The sequence below is a fragment of the Parambassis ranga genome, chromosome 9 (genome assembly GCF_900634625.1).
Source record: "Parambassis ranga chromosome 9, fParRan2.1, whole genome shotgun sequence".
NCBI lineage: Eukaryota > Metazoa > Chordata > Actinopteri > Ambassidae > Parambassis > Parambassis ranga.
The window spans coordinates 9,022,639-9,046,957 of NC_041030.1; the positions used below are offsets into that span (position 1 = coordinate 9,022,639).

The following is a 24,319-nucleotide window of genomic DNA, read 5'->3' on the forward strand; positions in this document are numbered from 1 at the left end:
GAACAGGAATAAACGTAAGTAATGAATAACTCTTGTGTGACTCTGCTACTTTTGTAAAAACCATCAGAACTCTGACCACAATAAATTGAGACTGGCTGCTGTTCTCATAGTTTATTGATTTCAAGGTTGATTGTTCCATGAGAAAACAGCTGAAAAACTTCACTTGACAGTTTGTGGTATTAATACATTAAAAACCTAAATAAAACCACACTAATGTTAAAGTCTTATTTTAAAAATCAACCATTTCTATAACTGACAAATTTAGAAAAGCACCTTCATTAATACAGTGATTTTAACAAAAGGACATAATAAGCATTTACTTCCACAACAAAGAATAAATAAGTGACTTTCTGGTATGACACCTCATAAGAACCCTCTAACGTAACACAGGAACAATCAGTTTGTATGTTCATCATACTGAGGCTCTACCTGATCGAAGCTGGAAACAAAGGAGTACAATGACAGTATGATTTGGTCCAAAAATCAAGAGAAGCCTAAAAAAAATCAAAAGAGGCTTCCACCCTGGTGTTAAGGGTACAGATAAATAACTTTGTAGAGCACTGGCAATTTGCGAGGTTCTTTGCAAACAAACACTCTGACCAACAATAGAACAAAGGATGGATGATGTGAACAAAAGAAAAAGCCATGCGTCATTAACCAGTGTTTTCCACTAGAGGACGCACTAGCCTTTGTTTTCGTAGGACAGCTGCTGGTTATCTGCAGCCTAAGCTTTCGACCTTTCGACACCGATGCACTTCACATGAATTAGTTTTCACGTTACATTCAAAGTCAGGACAAAGTAGGCACATTATGCACAGATGATGTTACAAATATTACCATGTAAACCCCTTTAAAAAGCCCTCACACAGAGTGAACTTACAGAAAATCAGAGAAGGCCAAAATAGATTACATTCCATCTGTAGTGTTTGTCATTTCAGAGGTGGGCAATAAAACAGTTTCACAGATTGTTGGTAACATAGCAGATGTGACTAATAGAAACATTTCCTCGCTCACTTCCTACTTTAGAAACAAATGCTCATAGATATCTTTGAAACCACTGAGTGTAACCCTGTTAATTAGTTCTGACGAGAGCTGTTTGAATCCTTTATAAAAAAAAGAAAAGAAAACATATTGGCTTATAACGTTGCACTTGGCTGATGGCTTAGTTAATGTGGCATGTAGCTGCTTTAAATGTCTTTGTAGAGAAAATGAAAGATTAGGGTATAGTGCAAGAGCAATGGAGGAAGGGGGTAACGAGGCCGCAAGGAAACAAACTGATAATCAAGTTAAGGCCATTGCTGTCCGTTTGAACTCCGGAGGAGCTTGAAAAGAGTGCAGTCCATTGAGTGAGGCATGAAAAGAGCAGCTTCCAGCTTGTCGTCTTCCCTCCATTAGTCATCAGCGACAATGGACAGAGCACGCAACTCGCTGAGCTTGGCCTCGGTTTCCTTCTCTCTCTGTTCGTCAGTCAACCCTGCCTGGTCGATCTGGTCTGTTAAGTCGCTGAAGATCTTGTACATTTCAGTGAAATAGACCACCTGATGGGCCAGAGAGAAAAACACAAAAATCTATGAAAAAAACTGGACAGGATGATGCCTCTTGAGGAAAAAAACATAAATTCATACCCAAAACTGCTGCACTCACACAATCTAAGCGTGCATTTACTTACACAAGTCTGAAGCTGCTGGTCTTCAACCCTGCTAAAAGGAAGTGATTTGAGAGGAGAATAGGGGAGCCCACAGATATCAAACAACTCTGACAAAGCCCCAAAAACCCAGCACTTCGGTGGGTAGTGACCCTGCTTTTCTCTCCCAATCTGAACAAGAGATAGAGAGTGTTCACTGAAAGCTTTCTTGACACTTCCCACCCCTGCTTCTTCCCCTTAGTTCATGAGTCAGGCTCCCTAGAGAGTTGCTTTGATGATTAATAGACTTTAATCACATTACAAGACTCCAGAAGAGTGGGCAGAGAATGAAAGTACTGGGAAATACAACCCCTTGAAACCCACACACACACACACACACATCTCAATATTTATTCATGCAACGATGCATGCGATGCGATGCTCTTAAGGTGGAATCATTGTGCCTGAGTGTTCTATTGCAGGCTGAGGGGCAAATGTTTAGTGATTCACCTAAGGGTTTTATTATTACTATGTGTTGGACAGAACTGACACCAGTCAGCCTAGGGAAGCTTCTAAACCACGTTGTACAAGTTTCCAGCCTGTAAGAACGATGCATGTTTATACAAATATTTGCCACCTAAACCACATGAGTGGGCCATAAGTATTGGGTTACTGCTGTTTGTGGGGGTAAAGCGGATATATTTTTTTCCAAAGCAGTGGCTTGTTGAAAGGGCCATCGGAAGTGTCCATATGACCAGTGATGATAATGTACACCAGATCAGTGTCTAGGCGCCCTCTGTAGCAAAGACTACTATTACAATTAGTCGAGCCACCACAAAGAGGTAAACGCAGTCTCTCACAACTGTGACCACCTACGATACACTACGGAGCCTTTGGGTGAAACACAGCTTTGATTTACATGACTTCTGTCTGGGCATTTTTCATAGCATAATTGCAGCTGCTTAATATTTATACAGAGAGGTGACACTTTGACCTCTGATTAAAATAATGTAAGCTGCAGTAAGTCATTAAACACTGTCACCACTGTAGGAGAATCCACTGAAAATGTGATTAATTTCAACTGAAGACAATGTCTCAATTCATCAACATCTGTACAGGTAGACAGCTCAGGCTGTGTTTCCCACTAACAGTTGTTGGATTGGACTCATTGTAGTGAAGCTGAAGGCTCGCAACAAGGACAGCCTTTGTGCCTTTTCCTGCTGCTGCTGCTGCTGCTGCTGCTGCTGCTGGGAGCTGAACAGCAACAAGCGGCTGGGAGAGAACGGAGCGGAGGATGAACCAAGTATATACAACAAGGCTGGGGATGAGGTCCACTGACCACCCACATGTGGCTGTGTGTGTAAATGATCATTCATGTGCATGAACTACATGAATAAAGATAATACAGAGAGGATAAAATAGCTAGTGGGACTAATAGATGCTCCCACACCACAAAAAGCCACATACAAATGCCTAAAAATGTGACTTGATGTGAAAAGGGAAAAAAACTGAAAGTAGATCTGTGAAAATATTTTATATTGTATACAACTGACTGCTCCATTTTCTCATTTTAAGTTCAAAGTGCATCACAGCAGTCCATAGTTGTGATTAGGTCTGAGATAATCTGGTTTACCAATTAAGAGTGTGCCAGTGAGTCCCAAAGAGGAAATGACATGACCAGGCAGGTCTGTGGAGAGGGAGGGGGGGGGGGATGCTAACTTGAGACGCTTTAAGAGAAGCTTCAGGTTAGAGGAAGGCTTGCGATGGAGCCAGACAGATGAGGCCTGGCTAAACACAGCAGTGTGGGCCGTCACTGGGGGTTAATCACATTAGGACTGTGTGGAGGGAGACAGACTGCTTGGGCTAAACACGCCCTTCATCAAACACTTTATCCACTGTTTAACCAATGCTCAGAGGATGTAGCAGCACACTGTTAGGAGGGTGTGTGCATGCAGCTGTGAGAGCCTCACAGGATAACCATTTGTTGGGGGGGTTGGGGGTATTCACTAACCTGCGCCCGGATGAGAGCCTCAAAGCTGGGCTGAAAGTAGTCGATGCGGCTTTGGTAGAACTTGGGCATCTCGTCCAACAGCTGCTTGTTCTTTACCTCAAAGTCTTCCTTGACTGGTCGGAGCTCTTCTCTTGCCTGGTGTGTCAGGGAAAGAGGAAACAAGAGAAGAGGTTATCAGTTAGTCCTGACTTTAGAGACCATTGGTTTACATAGTTCACATTACTTATTAGACAACTTCCCACAAAAAAATATGAACAAGCAGCTACAGATTAAGAGAAAGACAAACAAGAAAGCACTTGGTTTTAAGTAAATTCATTGCTCGAGCCATCATTAGTGTTCTTTTTCTTATTGTTCACAGAGATATTTGCCTAATTCCCACGGAGAGGCAGTGCAAAAAAAGGCTGTAATCACGACCACAGTGAGGAGGAGTGGGTAATGTGGGCAGACTTGGCTGTGAGTGGACTCCAGCACCACTGATCTGTGTGTGAATGTATTAGTGGGTAGTCTACTGTAGGCATGGAGTTATGGAATGCACAATGAATAAGTGTGAGAGGGTGAGAATATTTATTAAGGGGAAGGGGGGAGTCGCTATATTCAAACTGCAACATATTGTTTATCGACTGTATTATGGGATGGTCTCTTCACCTTAGCTGGTTTTCTTTTCACATGGCAGTCGAAATGGCATGCAAGTGTTTAGTCAGGATCATTTCTTTAAGTGTACAGGGATTCAAAGGGCAGGGATGCAGGGGCCTCTTCAAGGCTTTGTTCCCCTGACAGTGCTTTTCTCAATGTGTGTGGGTGGCTCACCATGTGAAGATGTGTTAGCGGCAACAGCATAGGCAACACTGCAGCACTATCTGTGAATGTGTGCGTTTCTGTAGTGGCCTCGTGGTGTGTGTGTGTATGTGTGTGTCTACAATTCTCAATTACGTGCCTGTAGATGTGCAGCAGTGCCTTTTTGAAAAGGCACTACTTGAGAGCCTGGTAGCTTGCGTGGGTGAAGGAGCGCACATGTACAGTATGCATGTGCTCAACTATTTTTGTTCATATCCAGTCAGCATTTGTGTCTTTTTCCACTTATTGTGCTCTATTCACAATACGTGCAACATGTAAGAACAAGTGAACTCTGCTCCTGCACAGTTAGAGGGAGTGTTTGAGTGGACCAACACGTGCACGGATGCAAGCTTTAAACTGATGGTACCTGATGCAGTTTCACCATAACCGGCCCGGTTTTTTCTTTCTCTTCATACTTCTCCACTTTGGACTGCAACCGTTTGTAGTCCTGCAGCGCCTGTTCCCGACGTTTCACTGCCATGTTAAGGCTTGGGAAGACGCCACTGTACCTGCAAAAAACAAGCAAACAGAAAACCTTAGGCATACCTAGTGTAACCAGGGCATGAAACAAAACATGCACAAGCATGCATGCAGGCATTTGCTCACACAGGAGTATTAGGATGAAAAACAAAAATATATAAACCCATTTTTTCCCCTATCCTCTGAAATTTTAGTCGTGCATTTAGTACTTTGCATCGTATCTTCATAAAAGTCATTATGATTTAATGAAATCTCTCTGTTCAACATCTTATTGTGGAGGTACTCTCAAACCCCAGAGGACAGCTCTGCATTAAGCTTCCTCTAATCTATTATCTAATTACTGTAGTTCAGAATGGCATGAAACAATTCATTTTGTGACAATTATCATATTCCAAATGAAAATATATTCTTGCAACAAGAATCCTAGTCTTCAGCACTAAAAATAGGAAAACATTCATCTGTAACTTAGCAACAGGAGTCTTCATCCTGGGACTTGTTGCACTGCTTCTATGGCTGTTTTTAATGGGAAGCAGGAATACGGTATACAGTCAATATGTGCCTAATAATATTCAAAGAATATTCAATAACAATATAAAATTTAAAGCTAACATATTTAGAATATAGTATCTGAACTTGACATATATGCAGCATATTAAATATGCAGAAAATACCCCACAGTGTTTCTTACTACTCAGTTGGTTACTCTCTATCTTCATTTTTAAAGACACGACAAAGGTCTGAGAAGAAGTTGAAGCTGGAAGAAAGACAGCACCAATGTGTCTGCAAAATCCAGCAGTTATTTACAAATTGACAGCTGAGAAACATCATGGTTTTTGGCCTTTTTCACGTGTAAACAGAAACCACTGAGTGTTTTTCAGAAGCATGATTATTCACACAGGTGCCTATGAGTCAGTAATAAAAACAATTGTAATGAAGAATTAGATAGAGCTTTTTTGAATGACTCATTTAAAGCATTTCATACACTGTGTAGGCACACTACTACAATAGTTTATTATGTGCGCCTCTGCCCATAGCGTTATTAGCCACAGAATGTGTGGGCTTTATGATTTACGTTGCTCTCTATGCCAACCCTTGCCCTGCTCTGAGCAGCAGATGAGGGAACCACTGAGAACCTGTAAATTTATTGTGAAATCCTAGATTACAATGGTGTCTGTCTGGGCACCTTAATGGAGGCCTGGGGGTGGGGGGTGGGGGTTAAGAGTGACGTGAACTGAGTCTCTCTTTCAGACAAGCAGGGATTGTTTCTGACAGGAAGTTAAGCAAGGAGTGGTCTTGTAGCTTTTGAGTGACATCACGGAGCACAGCTCAGCCCAGCCCACGGCCCACGCTCTACTGCTATTTATAAAATACCACTTTGGCCCAGTTTACGGCAGGGGTGGATGCCGATCCTCAAGTCTACTATCTGCTCCAGTGTACACATACTTGAAGTGCCAAGGGATTATGTAACTGCCCTCTAGGCATGACTGCTTTCCAGCACAATCCTATTGGCTGATGACAACACAGCAGCAAACCAGATTTCAGACGACACAAAGCCTGAGAGAAATCTCACCAGCACACTCCACCTGATAGCATGTTGACACACCACAACGGTCAGCAGTTTGCACTCTAAGGAGGGACAACATTACCAGAAACTAATGTTTCAGCAATACAGAGACACTGCTGGCCTCTTACAGGACAATATGCCACATTAGCTCTGGTTTAGGAGGCAGGTAAAGACGTTATGATAGTTTGTCTAAAGCTGCCAGACTCTGGACATTTCCCTCGATGTCCTGGCCTTGGCTGGACAACTACCGGTCAGACACTAAGGTCTGCCTTTGTGGTCAGGCCTGTCTAGATGAGGTCCTCTTCTAGTTATGGGCTGCACAGTGGCCCCAGTGCACACCACTGTCCATGTGACAGGTCAGGGTGTGGTGAACAGGCTGGATAGAAATAGCATCTGAACCAGAGAGTGTGTTTATGAGCGGCTGCCAATCCACAGACAGGCCAGTGTGACCCGTCAGCCAAGCCCAAGTCTGGTCTAGACACCCTCAGTGAAGAAGGCTGGCTGTCCTCTATCACCATCGCAAAAAACACAAGCAAGCCACTAAAATACCACCGATTACCACTATTATGTGTGTCATGAAATTTTTAAGCTTACATCATGTGGCAAAATTTTTTTTTTAAATGAAATAAACTAATAACTACTGCCTGTCCTATAAGTTGTTTAAGAGCAGGGAGCAATGAGAACTTGTGTGATGCACATGCCAGAAAAAACTCTTTTTTTTCCAGTAAAAAAACATCTGATCTGCTGCAACCTGCCTTGTGCGTTGTTGCTTAAAACTCAGACACCATAAACTCCCAAGCTACATAATAAACCAGATAAGATGGGAAAAAAACATCCTGTCAAATAAGCTTCATTTAGAAAAAAAAAAGAAACCCAATCACTGCCCCTCAAAAACCTGCACAGCTAAGGCCAAATAGTCCTACTGGCTCCAGACCTCACAACCTGCTCCAGAGTCTTCCTCCAAATGAGAAGGGTGAGGGTGGTTTGTCCAGTCCTAGCACAACTCTGGGCAAAGGTTTCAAAACAGGCTTGACTTCTGTCTCACTCAAAAGAGCAACAGAGCAGAAAGGGCTAGGTTAGAACGCCTAGATAACACAAATGCCTCAAAGCCCACGCACTCCCCTCACATAACACAGTGATGTCATACAGTGACCCCGCAGAGTGGATGAAAATCACGTCTGGCCTGAACAAGAGCAAGAAGTGGGGTGCTGCTTTCTTTTATTTACTGTGCATTTCACCACACAGTATTAAGGATGTTCAGCAAAAAGAAAAAGAAAAAGCAATCACACACATTGACACTGTCATCTTCCATTAACATGACATTCTCCTTTTCAACTCTTCACTAATTGCCATTACAATGACACAAGATCACCAGTGGAGTATTCTGAGACAAATAAACAATGAAAAATATTCATTAGTGAAGGACTAATGGAATTTTAATGGACGCTTTAAAGTACAGCAGCTTTTGTGGCTTCTATAGAAGACACTTCGATAAACTAACAACTAATATTGCTGTTTTTTAAGAAAGGAAAAAGTTAATAGGGAGGTCAGTGGCATTAAAATGTGTTTAGAAACTTACTTCCCCTGTTTTAGAATCATGTAAATGCCTAACTTTATGGCCTTAAAATACCATTTCTGTCTGACAGCACCCCCCTCTAAAATCTGGATTTGTGCAAATCTTCATGTTTGTGCGAGTGTGCACTGTCCTGAGACAGTTCTCCGTCTCAACCAATCCACAGCTCTGGGCCCAGGAAGCTGGGCCCTTTGCCATATTCTGAGCCTGCCCACACGTCCGCCTGCCGCCCACCAGGAAGAGGAAATTAGAACCATTCCATCCTGTCACTGCTCCGCCACCAGAGCACACACATGCAAACACACACACACACACACACTAACCTAACCTATTCATGTTTTGACAGAAGATTTTCTTCACAATTGTTATTTTACAAAATGACAGCTCTATGGGGGAGAGAGTTCAACACAAATTACCTACAGAAACAGAATACATGCACTCTTTTTTGCAGCACATGTTAAATCTCCTGGGAGGAGCCAAGAGGAGGAAGCACAACCTTAACAAGCACTCCGGAAAGACGAGTGGGATAGTCCAACCACTCCCTTTAGTACCTCTGCTTTGCATTATGTGCGTGTATGCGCGTGCAAAGTGAGGCTTAAGGAATGGAATTGCACTCACTGCTGTCTCAAATGGGGGCGAGTATTAGGAATGAAAACCAAATAAACTTTCTTCCAGACACACAACCACCACAACAGCACTGCTCACTCCCAAGTTCATTTTTACAATCTGTATTACTACACTGCAGGCCTTTTTGTGGCCCTGCACTGCAACGGGATACCAGACTTTATCTACTCGGAGAGTCATATGGAACATATGCCACAACACAGAACTAAAATGCCCTTACAACATATTTCAATGATTTGGCTGAGCTTCTAAAATAATTGGTAAATCTTATGTAAAAAAATTACACAACATACACAATCACTCAACAAAAATCTAATTTACCATATATAACTATGTGACATATAAAGCCAGCTTTAAAGTTAAGATAGGAACTTAAAAAGTATGCTAAAACTGACACTTACTTTTTCAGAGGGTCGATGACAGTCTTCTGGATCTGGTTGACCTGTAATAAAACAAAAATGATTAACTTTAGCTAAAGTCACCCTCACATTAAAGGAAGTGACATTACAAATTGTTATTCATTGTCAAATTGAGTTACATCAGAACAGAACTTGGAACCAAATAGCTTCTACATCTCTCGCTCATTAGCAGCAAAGCAATGCCGTAGTACAAACATTAACAATTGTGTATATTTCAAACAGAGCACTCAAGAAAAAAAGGGAGGGGGGCTTCCAAAGAAACTTTCATGACGTTGACTCTTATTGTACACAAGCCCTGAGGAGAAACCCCTGAATATTCATTGAGCTTGCGATACAAAAGGATGGAACTGTCAGGGGACGGACATGAAAGCAAAGCCCAACTGATTTCAAATCCTGTGGAGGGTGGGCTGCCTTACAAGATGAAAGTTCTTTGCAAACAAACATTTTAACAATAACAGTTTATATTTTCCTGCATTCTCCTTCTGGTTGCCTGAACTGACAGGGGAGAGAAAGAGGGGAAGGGGGGTGTTAAATGGAAGTAAACGAACATCTCGTCTCGAGGCCTCCAGCCCCAGCACCAAGTCTCATCGACAGAAGTTGGCGCACAATTAATAAAGTTTCCAGCATCATTTACATTGCAGATTCAAACTGACTGGTACTAGATCTGCAAGTATACAAACAGAGCCAAGTTTACAAGGCAATCGCATCAAGTAAGGAGCAAATCCTACAAACAGTGATGGAGAATTTAAAGCGAGATGTAAAGTGACAGCTGCATGAGAACAGTGCACAGCTCCACTAATCATATGTTCACTTGCTATTGGAAGGACAGTCAATCACATGTAAACAAGGAAGCACAATCGCAGCTGCTTTGTAAAATGCCCTGACCATCTATGAGAACATACAGCAACACTTGCTGCCTCACACAGGCAGAATTCCAAGTACAAAATGGTTGATTGTGGTTTGAGGGAAAACAGAGAACCAATAACAAATAAGTACATGGGAATTCACATTTTCTTTGTTTTACATATTCACACCATCTCCCCCTCCCCAACTTGAGCTGCGCTGGAGCTTCTAAGGTGAGAGCATGCAGCGAGGAGGGAGAAGAACAGCGGCAGATTTGCTTAAGCATGCCGGTGCCCTCTACCCTTTGCCCCTTCCCACAGAGAGGGGGGGGAGAGCTATTCCTTGGAGGCCCTGCAGAGCCTGAGGCCGACGCTCAAGCAGCAGTCTCCATCAGTGAGTCACGGGGCAGAGGCCATCCCGGCACACAGGCCTCCCAAAAATACACACAGATCGCAGAGGAAATCAATATCCCTCCAAACGGAGCATCCTCTACTGCGCTGCCGCCATCTACACTGGGGCTCAGCTTCGGCAGCAGTGTGCCGGCGGGGCTGTGCGCCCTCCTCAGCCCCAGAAATAAACACACAGACCTGGGCCACTGCTGCCTTCATTATCGCTGCACGTTTTATCTGCTGGCTCTCTCACTTGCGGGCCCTGCGGCAGAACATCTCGTCTCAACACAGAGAAGAGCAAAGGGTGGATGCTTTTGTGTCTGTTTTGCTGGAGCAGTAAGGTTTGCTGCTGGTGCCGTCAGAATCAACAGCCAGCTTGAAGGGAGAAGTTATGGAGTAGTGTTCCACTGAGCTGTGCTAGATTTTAAACACCTAGCGCACCTAAAGGTGATACATATAAGCAGACTGACCAGAAACGACTCACAATCACTATTTTGCCTTTAGCTCACTTTTAGCCACTCTATAAACAGGAGCCACACAAGCCCAGCCTCAAACCTGAGACTGAACATTGTGTTAGGGCAAGGATTTTTATTTAGTAAGACTGAAACAAGTGCAGAGAAAATCAGGTGTGACCTAGCTGTCAAAATCCACTCTGGATGAAAGTGTGTTAAAAAAGAAACAACCACGTCAATACAGTTGGTGACTGTTGTCCTGTACAAGTAGGAATCTGTGGTGGGATCAAAGTGCCCGGCTGAATCACTGTCAAACATACAGTCACATAGCCAAGCAGGCAAACTACGCACCATATAGCCAGAAAATTGATCCACTACTATACGCTTTACAGACACAAAACACATAAAAATACACACGTTAGGATGAAAAAGGACTGCCTAAAGCTATTAATAAAGTTTATAATTTTAGCCAGGAGGAAACAGGGGGGGCATGGAGATTGTGATGCTAAGGACAACTCTAATCTTCTTTAAATGATTCAAGTGTGCATAGTTTAAATGAGAAGAAGAAGAAAGCAAATTCGATAAAAATCTGAAGAATGTGAAACTATCCTGAAAACAGCCAAACTGGCAGGAGTGCTCTCCTGGGCACTCAACCAAGCCAAGTCCTGGAACATAAGCACCCTGGGTCACAAACCCACACGCTCAGTCCAACCTACATTTTACTTTGTCTAGTCACTTAAAATGGCTCCTGTAAAATTTGATGAGCTGTGAGCAAAGCCAATCTGGTAAAAAGACTGCTATGTTAAAGCTGGAGACGCAAAGAAACAAAAGTGATTGCTATAAAGTAGATCAAAACAATATTTTCATTTTCTGTTGGAAAATCAAGTTGCTTTCTGTCAAAGTTAAAACAAAGCTTTTGGCTTGATATTGTGACAAAAATGCATATTCGTTATTCAATTTAAGTTATATTGCTATTTATTCACTATGCCAAGCTATCCAGATGGACAATACGCACACACTTTAAAACATTTTTACAGAAATTTGGGTTATAGCATAGACACAGCTTCACTTGCATACCGTGGGGAACACTTTATGGTTTGATTTTTCTAGTTCACTTCATGGGATTTTACAGAAAATATAAATCATGTCTTCTCAACCCAATATGTACATTTCCAGGTGACAGATGGTCTGTTATTCCTGAGATACAACACTGCAGTTTTACCACGGAATAATAAATGTATCCACCGTTTGCAAAGGAATTCATTTTCTGCACCTTGTTAGATCGGTGGTTATGAAATCATTCTGGTTCACAACAAAATATGAAAAGAAAAGGGGAATATTTTAAGGCAACAAATGTGAAAAGCTTGGAACACCTACTAGCAGGGCAATGAGTCAAGAAAACACAGATGGAAAAAAGTCAATTCGTATATGCCTTAGTATGATCTCCTGTGTTCTCTCCTGCATTTTTTTCCTCTTTAAATGTCTACCCTTCACAGTGTAGTGCCTTGAGGATGAACACATGCGGTGCCACTATGATTCACATTATACCTACCTGTGGCAATGATTCTAATCAAACTCTGAAGTGCAACCTGCAAATAAACTCAGAGCCAAAGAAGAGATTTTCTCAAAGTACAGCTGTGGAAGAGTGGGCAAGAGAATGCTGTGTTGCTTACAGTTCTGAAAATGTCGGTCTAGCTATAGTTGGCCCCCTAGGACAAAATATAAAGGAGCGAGAAGCAGCGACCTTAAAGCAAATGCAGTCTAATTCAACAGATGCTGCAAATGTCAACACATAAACCACAAATATGTACAACATGTAGGACAATTAACATAAAGAATAGGTTGGGAAATGTTTTGGCTAAACTTGTAATATGGTCAGACTGTCATTCACATGGTACTCTGAACATCTGGGGACTTGTTGGGGACATTTTTTCATCTGGTACAACCAACAAAAATGCAGCGCATTAAAGAGGTGGTGATCTCCACAAATGAGGAAAAATGTCTGGCTCTGACCTTGCAAGACAAAATGAGGGTGAGCCCTCAACACAAAAAAAGTGATAAACTGAAGTCAAATGTTTGTTACAGTAAGGAATGCAAGCAACACAATAGGGGTGTTTTCTATACAAGCTGTGATTTACTCAAATATGAATTTTGTGGCAGGGCATATTCTTCTGTTGAAAAATGGCTCTTCCATTGTATGAGTTATTTTAGACACCAGTGAGTCACAAATGCATCAATTTTCACAGCTGATAACCAGTAGCTTGAGCTTATAGAGGATGATACCACAGATGCTTTTCAAAAACAGCAGAAGGAAAGACATACGGATAGTTTTAGTCTACAGGCAGTACAATATTGACAAATATGAAAACATGCATTTCAACAGTGTTTACTTTGTTCATCTGTGGAAAAAAATATTTGCCATTTCTACAAAGAAAACGCAGAGCGATCGCAAAGAAGTGAGATAACATACTAAAAATGTAAAGAGTATAAAAGGATCTTACCTTCTCCTGGTTGAAGGAATCCATCAGTTTCATAGCCGTATCTAAGGAGTTCATGGACTCCAGGAAGGCCTGGTCCTGCTCACACAGCGGGTTACTTAGCAGGTCTGCAGAAATCTTAACGGCTGCTTTGGACATGGCTGAAGCCCACACACAGACCCAGACACAAAGCAGAGAATGATGTTAAAACACAGTTTATGAAAAAGGCAATTTGGTTTATTTATATACCAGATTTCCCTCATTCTCAATTGTTGGGGTGATTTTTGTGGATTACACTAAGGCTTTAGGCGTTTCATCAGTGTCTGTGGTAGGATATTCAATGGTGAACTTTTAAAAAAGAGCAGTTCTGCCCCCATTGTAAAAATCTGAGGGGGTGGTGGGGCTGTCTGCCGTATTGAATATTCACAAGTGCAGCAAGGACTCTTTGCCATGTTTCTACACTGACAGGGCCAATTACTGTTAATCTGCACTCATGCCACTTTGTTTAGACACAGAGCACATATCAGATTATGGCTTCACTGTCAAAATAAATGAGCTACAATGAGAAGACCCGAGCTGACAAGAAAGGCTGTGGTGAAAATGGGCTTTATGGAGCTCTGAAACACTCATCGGTCTTTTCACAGTCCCTTGGGATTCTCTCAAGACCAATTCCCACCCAATCAATTATCACAATGTAGCATTTCTCCCTTAGCTCCAAGTAACAAATCATTGATTTGACCTGGTCTGCTATGACTGAGAGACATGCAAATCAAATGGTGACAAATCAGTGAAACTCATGTCCACTGTAATCTACCGGGACTGAAACACGAAGAACAGTAAACGCTCAGTCACTGCACAGGTACCCTTACTACTATGCCTTTTGTTACTCTGCCTAATTTAAGTTGTGTACTGGAGGAGCTCTTAAAAGATATGAATGTCTTTCACCTGATTGTTATTAAATTCAATAGAACTACACCACCTCTAAACCGATAAATGAGGGTCGATATAAAAAGCAGTGTATTAAATGCAGTGCTGACATGCAGAGTAGGTCCACGTCTTTGTTTGGTAGCAGTTCGAGATGGGACCTGTGCAACAGATGGAATCCATTAACGATAATGAGGCCCTGACAGCTATGACACTTTGATGATGCAGACATCCATATTCCAGAGCACAAAGGAGAGGAAATGAAGAAGCCTCTCACTGCTCCATCCGTCCCTGCTCCTCCACCCCCACAACTGACTACTTACCACAGGCCATGTCTACTGCTACTTCCCAAATACCCAAAACCAACAAATAAGCAAATAAATGTAGAGTAAACAAGAGTTTTGTGGAAGACAAGTGTGCATTTAAACAATGGCAGAGAAGCGAAAAGACGCCCGCTAGGATGGCCTGTACAAGAAAGATTAGGCGGAAACTCAAACTTTTGTCTCATTTCAAACCTTTTGAAAAGATAACTCACCACAAACAAACCAATGCAACAAAACATCTTTATAGCCCTGGAAAAACCTGCCAAGCAACATCCAAGTATGTTGGTGCACAAGTGGAGATCAATGGCATGCCAGTCACACACGTTGGTAGGAGAACACACCTAAATCAGCCTCAGTGCTTTTCTTCATGTCTTTGTGAAGCTTCTTCGTCTGATCTTCCAGCCTGTGGAACAAGCGCGTAGTGGCACAGTAAGACATCAGCAAAGACAATACATAGATAAAGCAAGCACAATTCTAGAAAACAAAATTGGTGTGGTTCGTGGAGGAATTACACATTTCACTGATTCCACATAAAATATGTTGGCTAATTAACAATGCAGGGAATCCTTCTTGTTACTGTCAACTGCATTTCCGCTCAAAAGCATTAATGTCTTCAGTCATTCCACTGCACATATTCCATTGATGGGTGTTAAAAATGGCAATTACCAGACTATGGAGGCTGAAAACACATGCCATTCATTATATCAATTAAGGCAAACAAGGGGTTTAGAATCTCCCCTGAGACTGCCATCATATCATTTCTCCTAGTTTAATGAAAAATGCAATGTGGCGGGGTTTCACTTCCATCACTGCTTTTCAAGGATTATAATAAATAGGAAAACAGAAACTGTAATCCTGTTGGATTTCTGGTACGGTCAGTAGCCACAAGATGTAGACATTTATAAAATTGATATGGCTATTTCAGACAAAATGGAAGTCAGTCGCCTACAGTACAGGGAACTGATGCTTTTTTATGGTTGTTGAGCAGCTGGGAAACAAACACACACCGGCTTATTCCTGCATATTCACAGTGCATAAACCAAACACAAACTGTTAAATATAGGGACATTAGTAATATTAGGCAATGTGAGATTGCACTTGTATTTCAACAGCTGTGATTTTAGTCAACTGGAATCTCAATTTTATTTATTCATTTATATTATCTCCCAACAAAGGCGTGTGATGATGTAGGCACACAATTTAAATATTTTTAAATGATTATTTGCCCTCTTAAGTCTTTTGTGGTCTTGACATTTTGGGGTGATTTTATGCTAAACTGCCACAGACCAGATGGAGGTTGTTCCAAAAATGTCATTTGCAGTAAATGATGTAACTTCATCTCTTACTGTTCACACCACAGGAAAAAAAACATTCTGTCAGAACAATCTCCACAGTAACTTCTTGTGTCCCTCTCACCAATTAGATGTAACTGGGTCTCACAAGCCATGTCAGCCTTCCTCTAAAGTAATGAAAATGGACGACTACTTTTCACACATTTATTTCCAATAGTTCAGGCAGGATTTAGTCTTTATCAAATGATTCCTGTTTATTCGCATTCACAATTTACTGTATTCAGTAAGCAAACATTATGAATGCGCAAACACAGTGCAGAGTGCAGACTTCAGGCAAACTGTTTTCTGTTTTGTTGGGAACATCTAATGTGCATTTGAAAAGCTGACCTAAGAGACAATATTTCCACGCAGCTATCATATTACAAATCTGCTTTGAGTCATACCTGCAACTACAAAACTGATCATGACATTTTTATAGACATCTGGAAAAACAGATTTGGCCAGTTTTCTCCTTTCTGTTATTCTTCCAGAGGCAGTTTGGAAATCATTTTGCATAACTGTCATAAATGTAGTGTAAAGTGCTATATGCAACTCTTATTTCAGTGCATCATGAATTACAAACAGAAATTTAAACAGTGTAGTACAGGTACTTCAGTGATGAAACATATTAAGGTGAGGAGAAAAACAGCATAATGGCAAAACCCTGCCAATCACAGTGTCAAAACAGTGGGTGAAAGCATATGTAAACAAACTAGCGTGCTCTAAAACCAATGCCTGTACACTCAAAATGTGCTCTTGTAGTGTTTGTTTGTGCATGTGAAATTCATGTTCCAGACACTACCTCCTACTTAAAAATGTGTTGCACAATACTGTTGCATCTTCTCCACTCTGTCAGCACCGACAGTGAGAGAGCCTCTCTGGATGAGTGCCAGGTGAGCCTCAAGTCTCTATCCAAAAGGTGCTAAAGAGCGACCTATTGGAGCAGCTGCTGCCCCTTACACCAGTCATACCAGCCACAATCATCACACCACATCATCTAATGAAAACTAGAAAGGCAATACTGCATTTTCTGGGTAAGACAAAGACATAGATGCCAAGTATGCTGCCAGCTAACGAACAGGCATGTTTGCCATTTACACAAGAACATCACAAAAAGATCATGTGTAAAAACTAGTTACTTACTAAAGATGTCTAATTTCAGTCAATTAAAGATGATTAAAGATTTAAAATATAAACTGACGTTTGATTTTTTTCCCCACCAACACAGGTAAACATCTTGATCTTCCAACATCTTTGGTGTAAAAGTAGAAATTGTCTATCAGGTAAACTGTTTTTAGGCTGCAGATGCACCTTGATGCGTTGATATGGATCTCTAGGGTGGAGAACCTTAATGCCTGTACAAGTCTGCTGCTCTGACTCATCTATAAGGTCTATTGGCACCACACCTTACTGATACAGGGTCCTCCTACTCAGCAAAACCTGAGAGGAAAATTGTGCTCCCACTCATTTTGCTGGGCCCTCAGGGAGTTTCTATAACCACAGCCTCACCGTAAGGCAAGGCCCTGATGTACTGAACTTTTGAGTGTGCGTTTTTAAGTGCTCTGTACCCTCATCTTATTTGTTTAGAAACAAATAGCACTTTACAGTTGACACAAGATTTATTTTAGTTTTAGGCAGAAAAATAGATTTGCGTTTTGACCAATTTGAAAACTTAGTACTTATATAAAATGCCTTTATGAGGGAAATGATGAGAAAAACACATTTTAGGAAACATGCATATAAGGATTTCCAACAGTACAACATATAAAATCAGTGTAAAATACCAACTTACTTTTGGAGTTTTTCATATTCTCGCTCAAAGTCCCTTTCGACCTAAAAAGGAACGAATGCACATACATTACATACGCAACATTTTTAGAAAAAAAATAAAAATCAGGCTATTGACTGGATAAATAACTTGTTGTCGAGTTAGCTAAGCCAGCCAGGACAGTAAACCAGGGCTTGCTGACATGTGTTGACCCACTGTGTTGGTCTGAAATGAGGTTTAAGATAGTTTGTTCAACTATGTCAAGACAGTTACAGAGGCCTCATGGGTTCCTGTCTTGTGGTTCTGTGGGCTCCAATGTTTAAACACAGCGGCCAAAACAACGAAGGAGGTAGCTGACACTTTGTCACCAGTGGATCATCTAACTGGGCTGCCTCTAACCCACTCCATGGTTTTTACTTAGGATGGCACAGGAAGCTGGAAACCCAGTCTGACAGTGGCTGCTGGGCCACAGAGCCATTACAGTGGAAGTGGTTTTCTCCAGCAAGGAGAACACCCCACTCACTGTCACTTCAAGGTAACCCCCTCTACCTCCTTCAATGGCTTGGACAAATTGCCATCCAATAATCTTTTGACAGTGGCACACTACTATTCTTGTTGCTTGACAGCTTTAGCTTTACCCTAAGCCTAAACACTTTTAATACTGCCTCAAAGTTTGTCTTATTCACCTAAATCTTTCACAAGAAAAAGAAAGAATGTGAAAGTGTGTTTTAGTGACTTACAGTTTTGGAGACAATCTGTTTTTTCGGCTGTCCAATCTTGAAGGGAATCCTGAAATGACAAAGAAAGCAATGAGAGGTAACAGACATATGAAACTGGAAAATGACTCTGTATCAGGTGAGATTACTGAAAGCTTAGATTTTCATCAGCCGCATGGTGCCTGCCGAGATGTCGGCACAGGTCTAGGGTTGAACAAGTGGCTGCCACTGACACACACACACACACACACACACAGAATCATGTACATTAACTTCATGTCATCACTGATCACATCTGGCTGCCACTGCAGGCGGATATCACTCAACAGAAGTGGTTGCCCCCTCTCTGTGGTTTTTTTTCAGCATGACCCAGGCTGGCAATCAAACACAGATGTTGTATTGTGCATCAAGGAAAAGCATTTTTCTAAATGTCTATCAGACATGCTCATATGCCAAGACAATGTCACAGAAAGGACAACAATTAACCCCAAAACATGCCATAAGGTTTGCTGCATCTCCAAAAGCTGTATGCAATTTTTAGGTTGAACAACTTTTCTTCACTCAAAAAAGAAAACACACAGAGATCTCCACTCCAGTTTTTGTAAAAGAAACGTGTTCTCCTTAGTTAAAACAATCTTTTATCCCCATTTCAAAACCTTGCCTGTGCCTTGATAAGTTGCTGCCTAGCATCAGAGAGGCTTAGGAAACCATGAGACAGAAAACACTGCTGCACCAATGTGATTGGCTCTTAGCTGTCATTCATGTGGCACTAATGGTCTGAAATCTAAGCTGTATGATGGACAGTTGCTACTGACAGGCAGGGTGAGGCAGCAGCTGCGTCAAAAGAAAGGTGTGTAGACTAATGAGATGGAAAAGAGAGGGTGTGATGTAGGGGCCTTGTTGTGCAACCAGGCAATGCTACTGATGTGTGTGGAAGATCCTTTTGATGACAGCTCAATCACAAAACTACACATGGTCAAAAAAGAGCAGGATTAATCTAACAAAAAATATAAAGGAACTGGTTTCACTCGTGGCTTAGTATTTGATTAGCTGGTTCTGTGGTGTACTTCAGCTTGTATCAGCTATCAATTGTCCTGACCTCATTTTCAATTGGTATATATACGACATTCAGCCATCAGAATCCAAACAGTGAAAAAACATTTGATAACTTTTGGCTCAGGAAAGTGGTTTCACCCATGATGTCATCATTTGGATGAGCCAAAATGGAAAATAACCACAGAAATTAGTCAGCTTCACTATGGTGACTCATACTTTATTGATGAACTGATAGTCACTCTGTAACGTCACACAATAATTACAGTACGTATGCAAACAGCAGTTTTCATGCTGTACAGGATTTCTTTTGTAAAGTCCAACAGCTGCATAACTTACGTAACAGAAGAGTTCTTTGAATGTACGATTAGACAAGAGCTCAAACTCTTCTCCCAAAGCTACAATAACATGAAGCAAATTCCCACAGCCACGCTACATATTAAAAGATCAGTTTTCACCAGATGATTTAGGACAAAACAACTGAGCACTAGTTCAGCCCATCTAGGCACATAACAGAAAGACGATCATCAAGAGTTTTTGTCTTGCTGCTGATAAACTAGTTTTTTAATGTTAATTAACCCGTTCCATCAGTGTGGCTGACTAGGACTTGTTGTGACAACTGTTCCACTTGCTAATGTAATATTTTTACGTTTGGCACATGCCCCAATGATTTGTGAGACGTTTGCCCACATCATTTTCCAGTATTTGTGAATGATGAAATCCTAATTCAGGCAGAAATTACAACTACACCAGTGACTCATACTGTATATTCCAATAGGATTTAAACTAAAAGCTGCTATACATACTACACTAACATGCATGTGGTGGCTGAATTTTCTCTGTAATAAGGAGTATGATAATGTGTTTAATGTATGTGACTAAATGTATAAACTGTAATTTAAGAAAAGTGATTGGACATTTAGATTTTTTTTCAGCATTGCAGTTCAGAAGAAGTTCAGAAGCAGCTATTGATGTTTGCTCCCAATTGGTGGGTGTGTCTGGAGGAAAATCATGACATCCGCTGCAAAAACCCAATGGAAGAATTAAGTATAAACACTGCAACAGTACCCCAGCCATCAATGCATCATGAAACATATATTTAAATATTTGCTTTCAATGCTCTCATTTTGCTATACTGCACTACTGGCAGGGACAGGACCCAACATTTTATTTCTAGATGGCGTGAAGGTTGTCTGCCCAAAGGTAACTATATTAGGAAGGATTTTCCCTTTAAGCTACTAAAGCATATACTGTATGTGTTTGGAAAAAAATTGAAGGACACTCCTAATGTTATAGATGTAGAGTATTTGCACTTCTAGAAAGAGCCAAAGGAAAGTGGCCACTCTCTTCAGCTGCTCATGAGAACTGGCAAACACAGAGTGAAGTGTGCTTCAGGGAGGGGAGAGGAAAACTGCAAGCAGAGGGAGGGAATGAGAAAGAGGCAGGATGGTAGTCACTGTGAGAATCATTTCTAACGTTTCTTCACACAGCAATATTTCTGTAGGGGCTGTCACATTTAGAAACATTGGTAACTCTGGCCCTGTGAACCCAGAACTGGTGTCTGGCATGGCAGAGATCTGACCACAAGACAGCCGAAGACAACAAAAATGGTCTGTTACGCAATCTGGTCCTTTGGAAATCAAATGTAAACATATTGAATTACAGAAACATAATGAAGAAATGGGTGTCACTGGTAATGTTCGGTCATTTCCCATTTCTATGTCCAGATGCATTAAAAACTATTCTTTTACACTTTTGCCATCACTGTCAACCACTTGGTCAACTTGCATTTCCACAGCTATCTGATCTTTGCTGTAATAGGATAAACGTCACTGCCATCAAGCAAGCACGTAGGCAAGAACAAAGACATAACAGTCCCCTCTGTCTGGGACACATTATGCACTGACTGGAAGAACCGATGGCTGTTCACCAAATCTGCAAGTGTGTACACCATTAGAGAGATAGTGCATCATTTGACCACGAATATTCCATGGAGCACAGAGAACTAGTTGAAGATGTTGGGAAGTGGAATTGTTCTGATGATGACCCCAAAGTCAAACCTCTCACGTCATAGCAGCAAGTGTGCAGGCCCTGCAGGAATGCATCAGTCAGCAGAGCCCATAAAGAACTCTTTTTACTGGTTGGACACCCAACTCTTGACCTTGTGTTTGTCAGTGCGTGCTGGAAAAGGGTCGCCTGCCATCTATTGAGTGTCTGACTGAGTGACGCCATCTTCCTTACTTGATTACAGTCTTGCCTGAAAATGACACTTAGAATGTGTAATGTATTACAAAATGAGGTTAACATACATACAAATCTGCAATAAATGTTTATGTGATGTAGAAACAAAAGCCAGTTATTATGCAATAGAGGTTACTCTTAAAGTAAGTGTATCAATAAGTCTGTCAAATTACCTGATTGGGTAGAATATCTGAGCAGATGTCTTAAAAGACAAAAGGTTCTTTCAAACATGTGCTCTTTCTATTACAGTGTAAATCCAGTGGTTGCTGTTTATGCACAGGAAGCATCATAATCTAATTTTCAGAGTGCTTCTCTCAAGCTCCTATTGTTGCAACATTTTTAGAAAATTCGTCTAATAAATCTTGTGTCCTGCTATTGATGGCAGTTCTTGAGAGGGTAACTTAGTGCAAGAAAGCAACTGAGTGGAAACTCTTGTACCTTGTGTCTTCTCTTTTTGACAGCACTGTTACTGTAAGTCCTGCCTTCTTCTTAAATTTTATTTAAGATATAAGTGAGGAATACTGCCAATGAGTAAGGTGGTGTTCCACAACCTACAGCGAAATTAAGTGGCTGTTTTTGCTGTAAATGTTCTTTGTATTACTTTCAACATTGCAGAAGTCTGAACCGAATGCAGTCCTATTAACAGATAGGCATCAGCAGACTTCTGAGACATTAAGTGAAGAGAGGCTGTTCACATCTAGGAGCAAAGACACCACAAGGAAAGACATATTCCTGAGAGGTCAGAGAGGAAAAGGAGTATGACAAGTATGAACGGGCCATGTCGATGGCAACGTGGAAGGAGATGCAGGATGCTAAGAATGCTTTCCAGTGTCAAGAACATGACGGCAAACATTAGTCATGTGCCTGGCTGTCTTTATCACTGTAAAGAGTATATCTGAATAAAGGGGAAAGTTTAATGTAAATCTAAACCATGTCTGAGTGACAGAATGCCATCACATTAACAGATCGAAGAAGCTAGCAACATTATGGCTGTCTAAAAGTGCTGTTGTGAGGTCCAACTGTTCACTCCAACTGTCTTATTTCACTGAACTTAATGTTTGTGTGATCAATACAAAAAACAGTAACTGTACTCATTTGCACATTTTATATAATAATATAATGACAGTAATATGTAGATGATAATGGTAGTCAGAATTTCTTAGATACTTTTATCCTTAAGTTATCATCTAATCTGAAACACACTGATCAAAAAATGTTGTTCACTGGGAAAAAAAAACTTTTAGGCACAGTCATAAATAATGATGATGATGAATCCCGTACCTGGCTGGCACCAGTTAACATGTTTAGCGTATCAACACAAGGACCCAGTGTTCGGAAATATACAGTACATTCAAAGAAAAGTAAATAAAACAACCACACATGTACACAAGAGTATAAAAAAACAGATTACATTTTCCCAACAGATAACAGACCCCCCCATAACAACACAGACGCTGATTAATGTGGACTGCAGATTAAATCCCTTTAAATGGCTTCACCACTGACCCCGCTGACCTGACAATGAGCTAACCCATGTTTTCAATGTTAAAGGCACAGCTATGCTTCTTTACAGTATACACAACCAGATAAACTACAACGTTACGACACCTGAGAGTCCTTCACTCGTCATTCTCTTCAGCACTCAAAACTAGCTAACGTGAACTAAGTAGCAAACTAGCAAGTTGCTACACGACTTGAACAAACATCTTTCGATCGAGGAAAACAAACATAGATGTCTACAACAGTTGCTCTTTGCATCAAATGTTTTACATAAACTGCTTTGTGCAGACTTGTTACTCAAATAGGAACAAAAAGGGCAGCAAACATGTTTTATTCGGGAGTTTAACAAGCTAGAGCTAACTACTACTGGACTCTTGTGTGTAGTGCCTCCAGGAAATAGTCGGAGCCCGCAACGACAAGCCAGAACTACAGTAATACGTAAAATATTTACATGTTATGTTTCATTCTTATATATAATTACAGTTTTGTAGCCGAAATACATACCAGCTCATTTTGAGTGATTTTGTTTTTATTCCGGTTTCATTGAGTAGTGTTATTATCTTCCGTGAATCATCCCTATCCACCACTGACAACAACCGAGCTTAAACAGGAAGTCCGGAGCAGAGCCGCTCGTGTTTCCTCCAAATAAGTTTTTTTTTTTTTGACAGAAGCAAATAAATAAATAATAAACAATAATCCGCCACGATATCCTAATATAATAGTATGAGACGGACAGTGTTTTTGTTATACATTTATGTACAGTATTTATAGTTTTGATTTCGTAATTTAAACTGTGTGTGTGTGTGTGTGTGTGTACGCGCATGGATGTGCTCGCGCTTACGTGGAGACCCAAGTCAACTGAAGGCAAGTTATATTTTTCTTTATTCAAGTACTTACATAGAAATAACAAAACAATTGCATTACAACAAACTGAAGTGCCAAGTAAACAGGAGAGCACACCTCCCCATCACAAGGATATAGTAAAATTCATTTCAATATTCAGCTCATCATAAAAGGACCTTATTATAAGGTAATAAAACATGAAGTAGGCTAAAGACATCCACAACATATTAAACAAGACCTCTTGTTTTTCTTTAACAAAAAAAAAGCCAACAGAACAGTTATCCCAGTGTGTGTTTCCAATTGTCTGTCTTGCATTGTTGTTAGGTTTAT

General features: G+C 40.9%; 1 protein-coding gene across 1 annotated transcript; it reads right to left on the minus strand.

The window, feature by feature from the left end:
- Window positions 1-96: 96 nt before the first annotated feature.
- On the minus strand, window positions 97-23,758 carry bin3 (bridging integrator 3). Its single transcript, XM_028414509.1, has 9 exons — window positions 23,651-23,758; window positions 18,377-18,425; window positions 17,661-17,701; window positions 14,879-14,940; window positions 13,315-13,451; window positions 9,112-9,152; window positions 4,837-4,978; window positions 3,636-3,770; window positions 97-1,538 (listed from the first exon to the last, which is right to left on the minus strand). The coding sequence occupies exons 1-9, from the start codon at window positions 23,656-23,658 to the stop codon at window positions 1,392-1,394; spliced, it is 762 nt and encodes a 253-aa protein (XP_028270310.1). The 5' UTR covers window positions 23,659-23,758; the 3' UTR covers window positions 97-1,391.
- Between the last annotated feature and the right edge of the window lie 561 nt (window positions 23,759-24,319).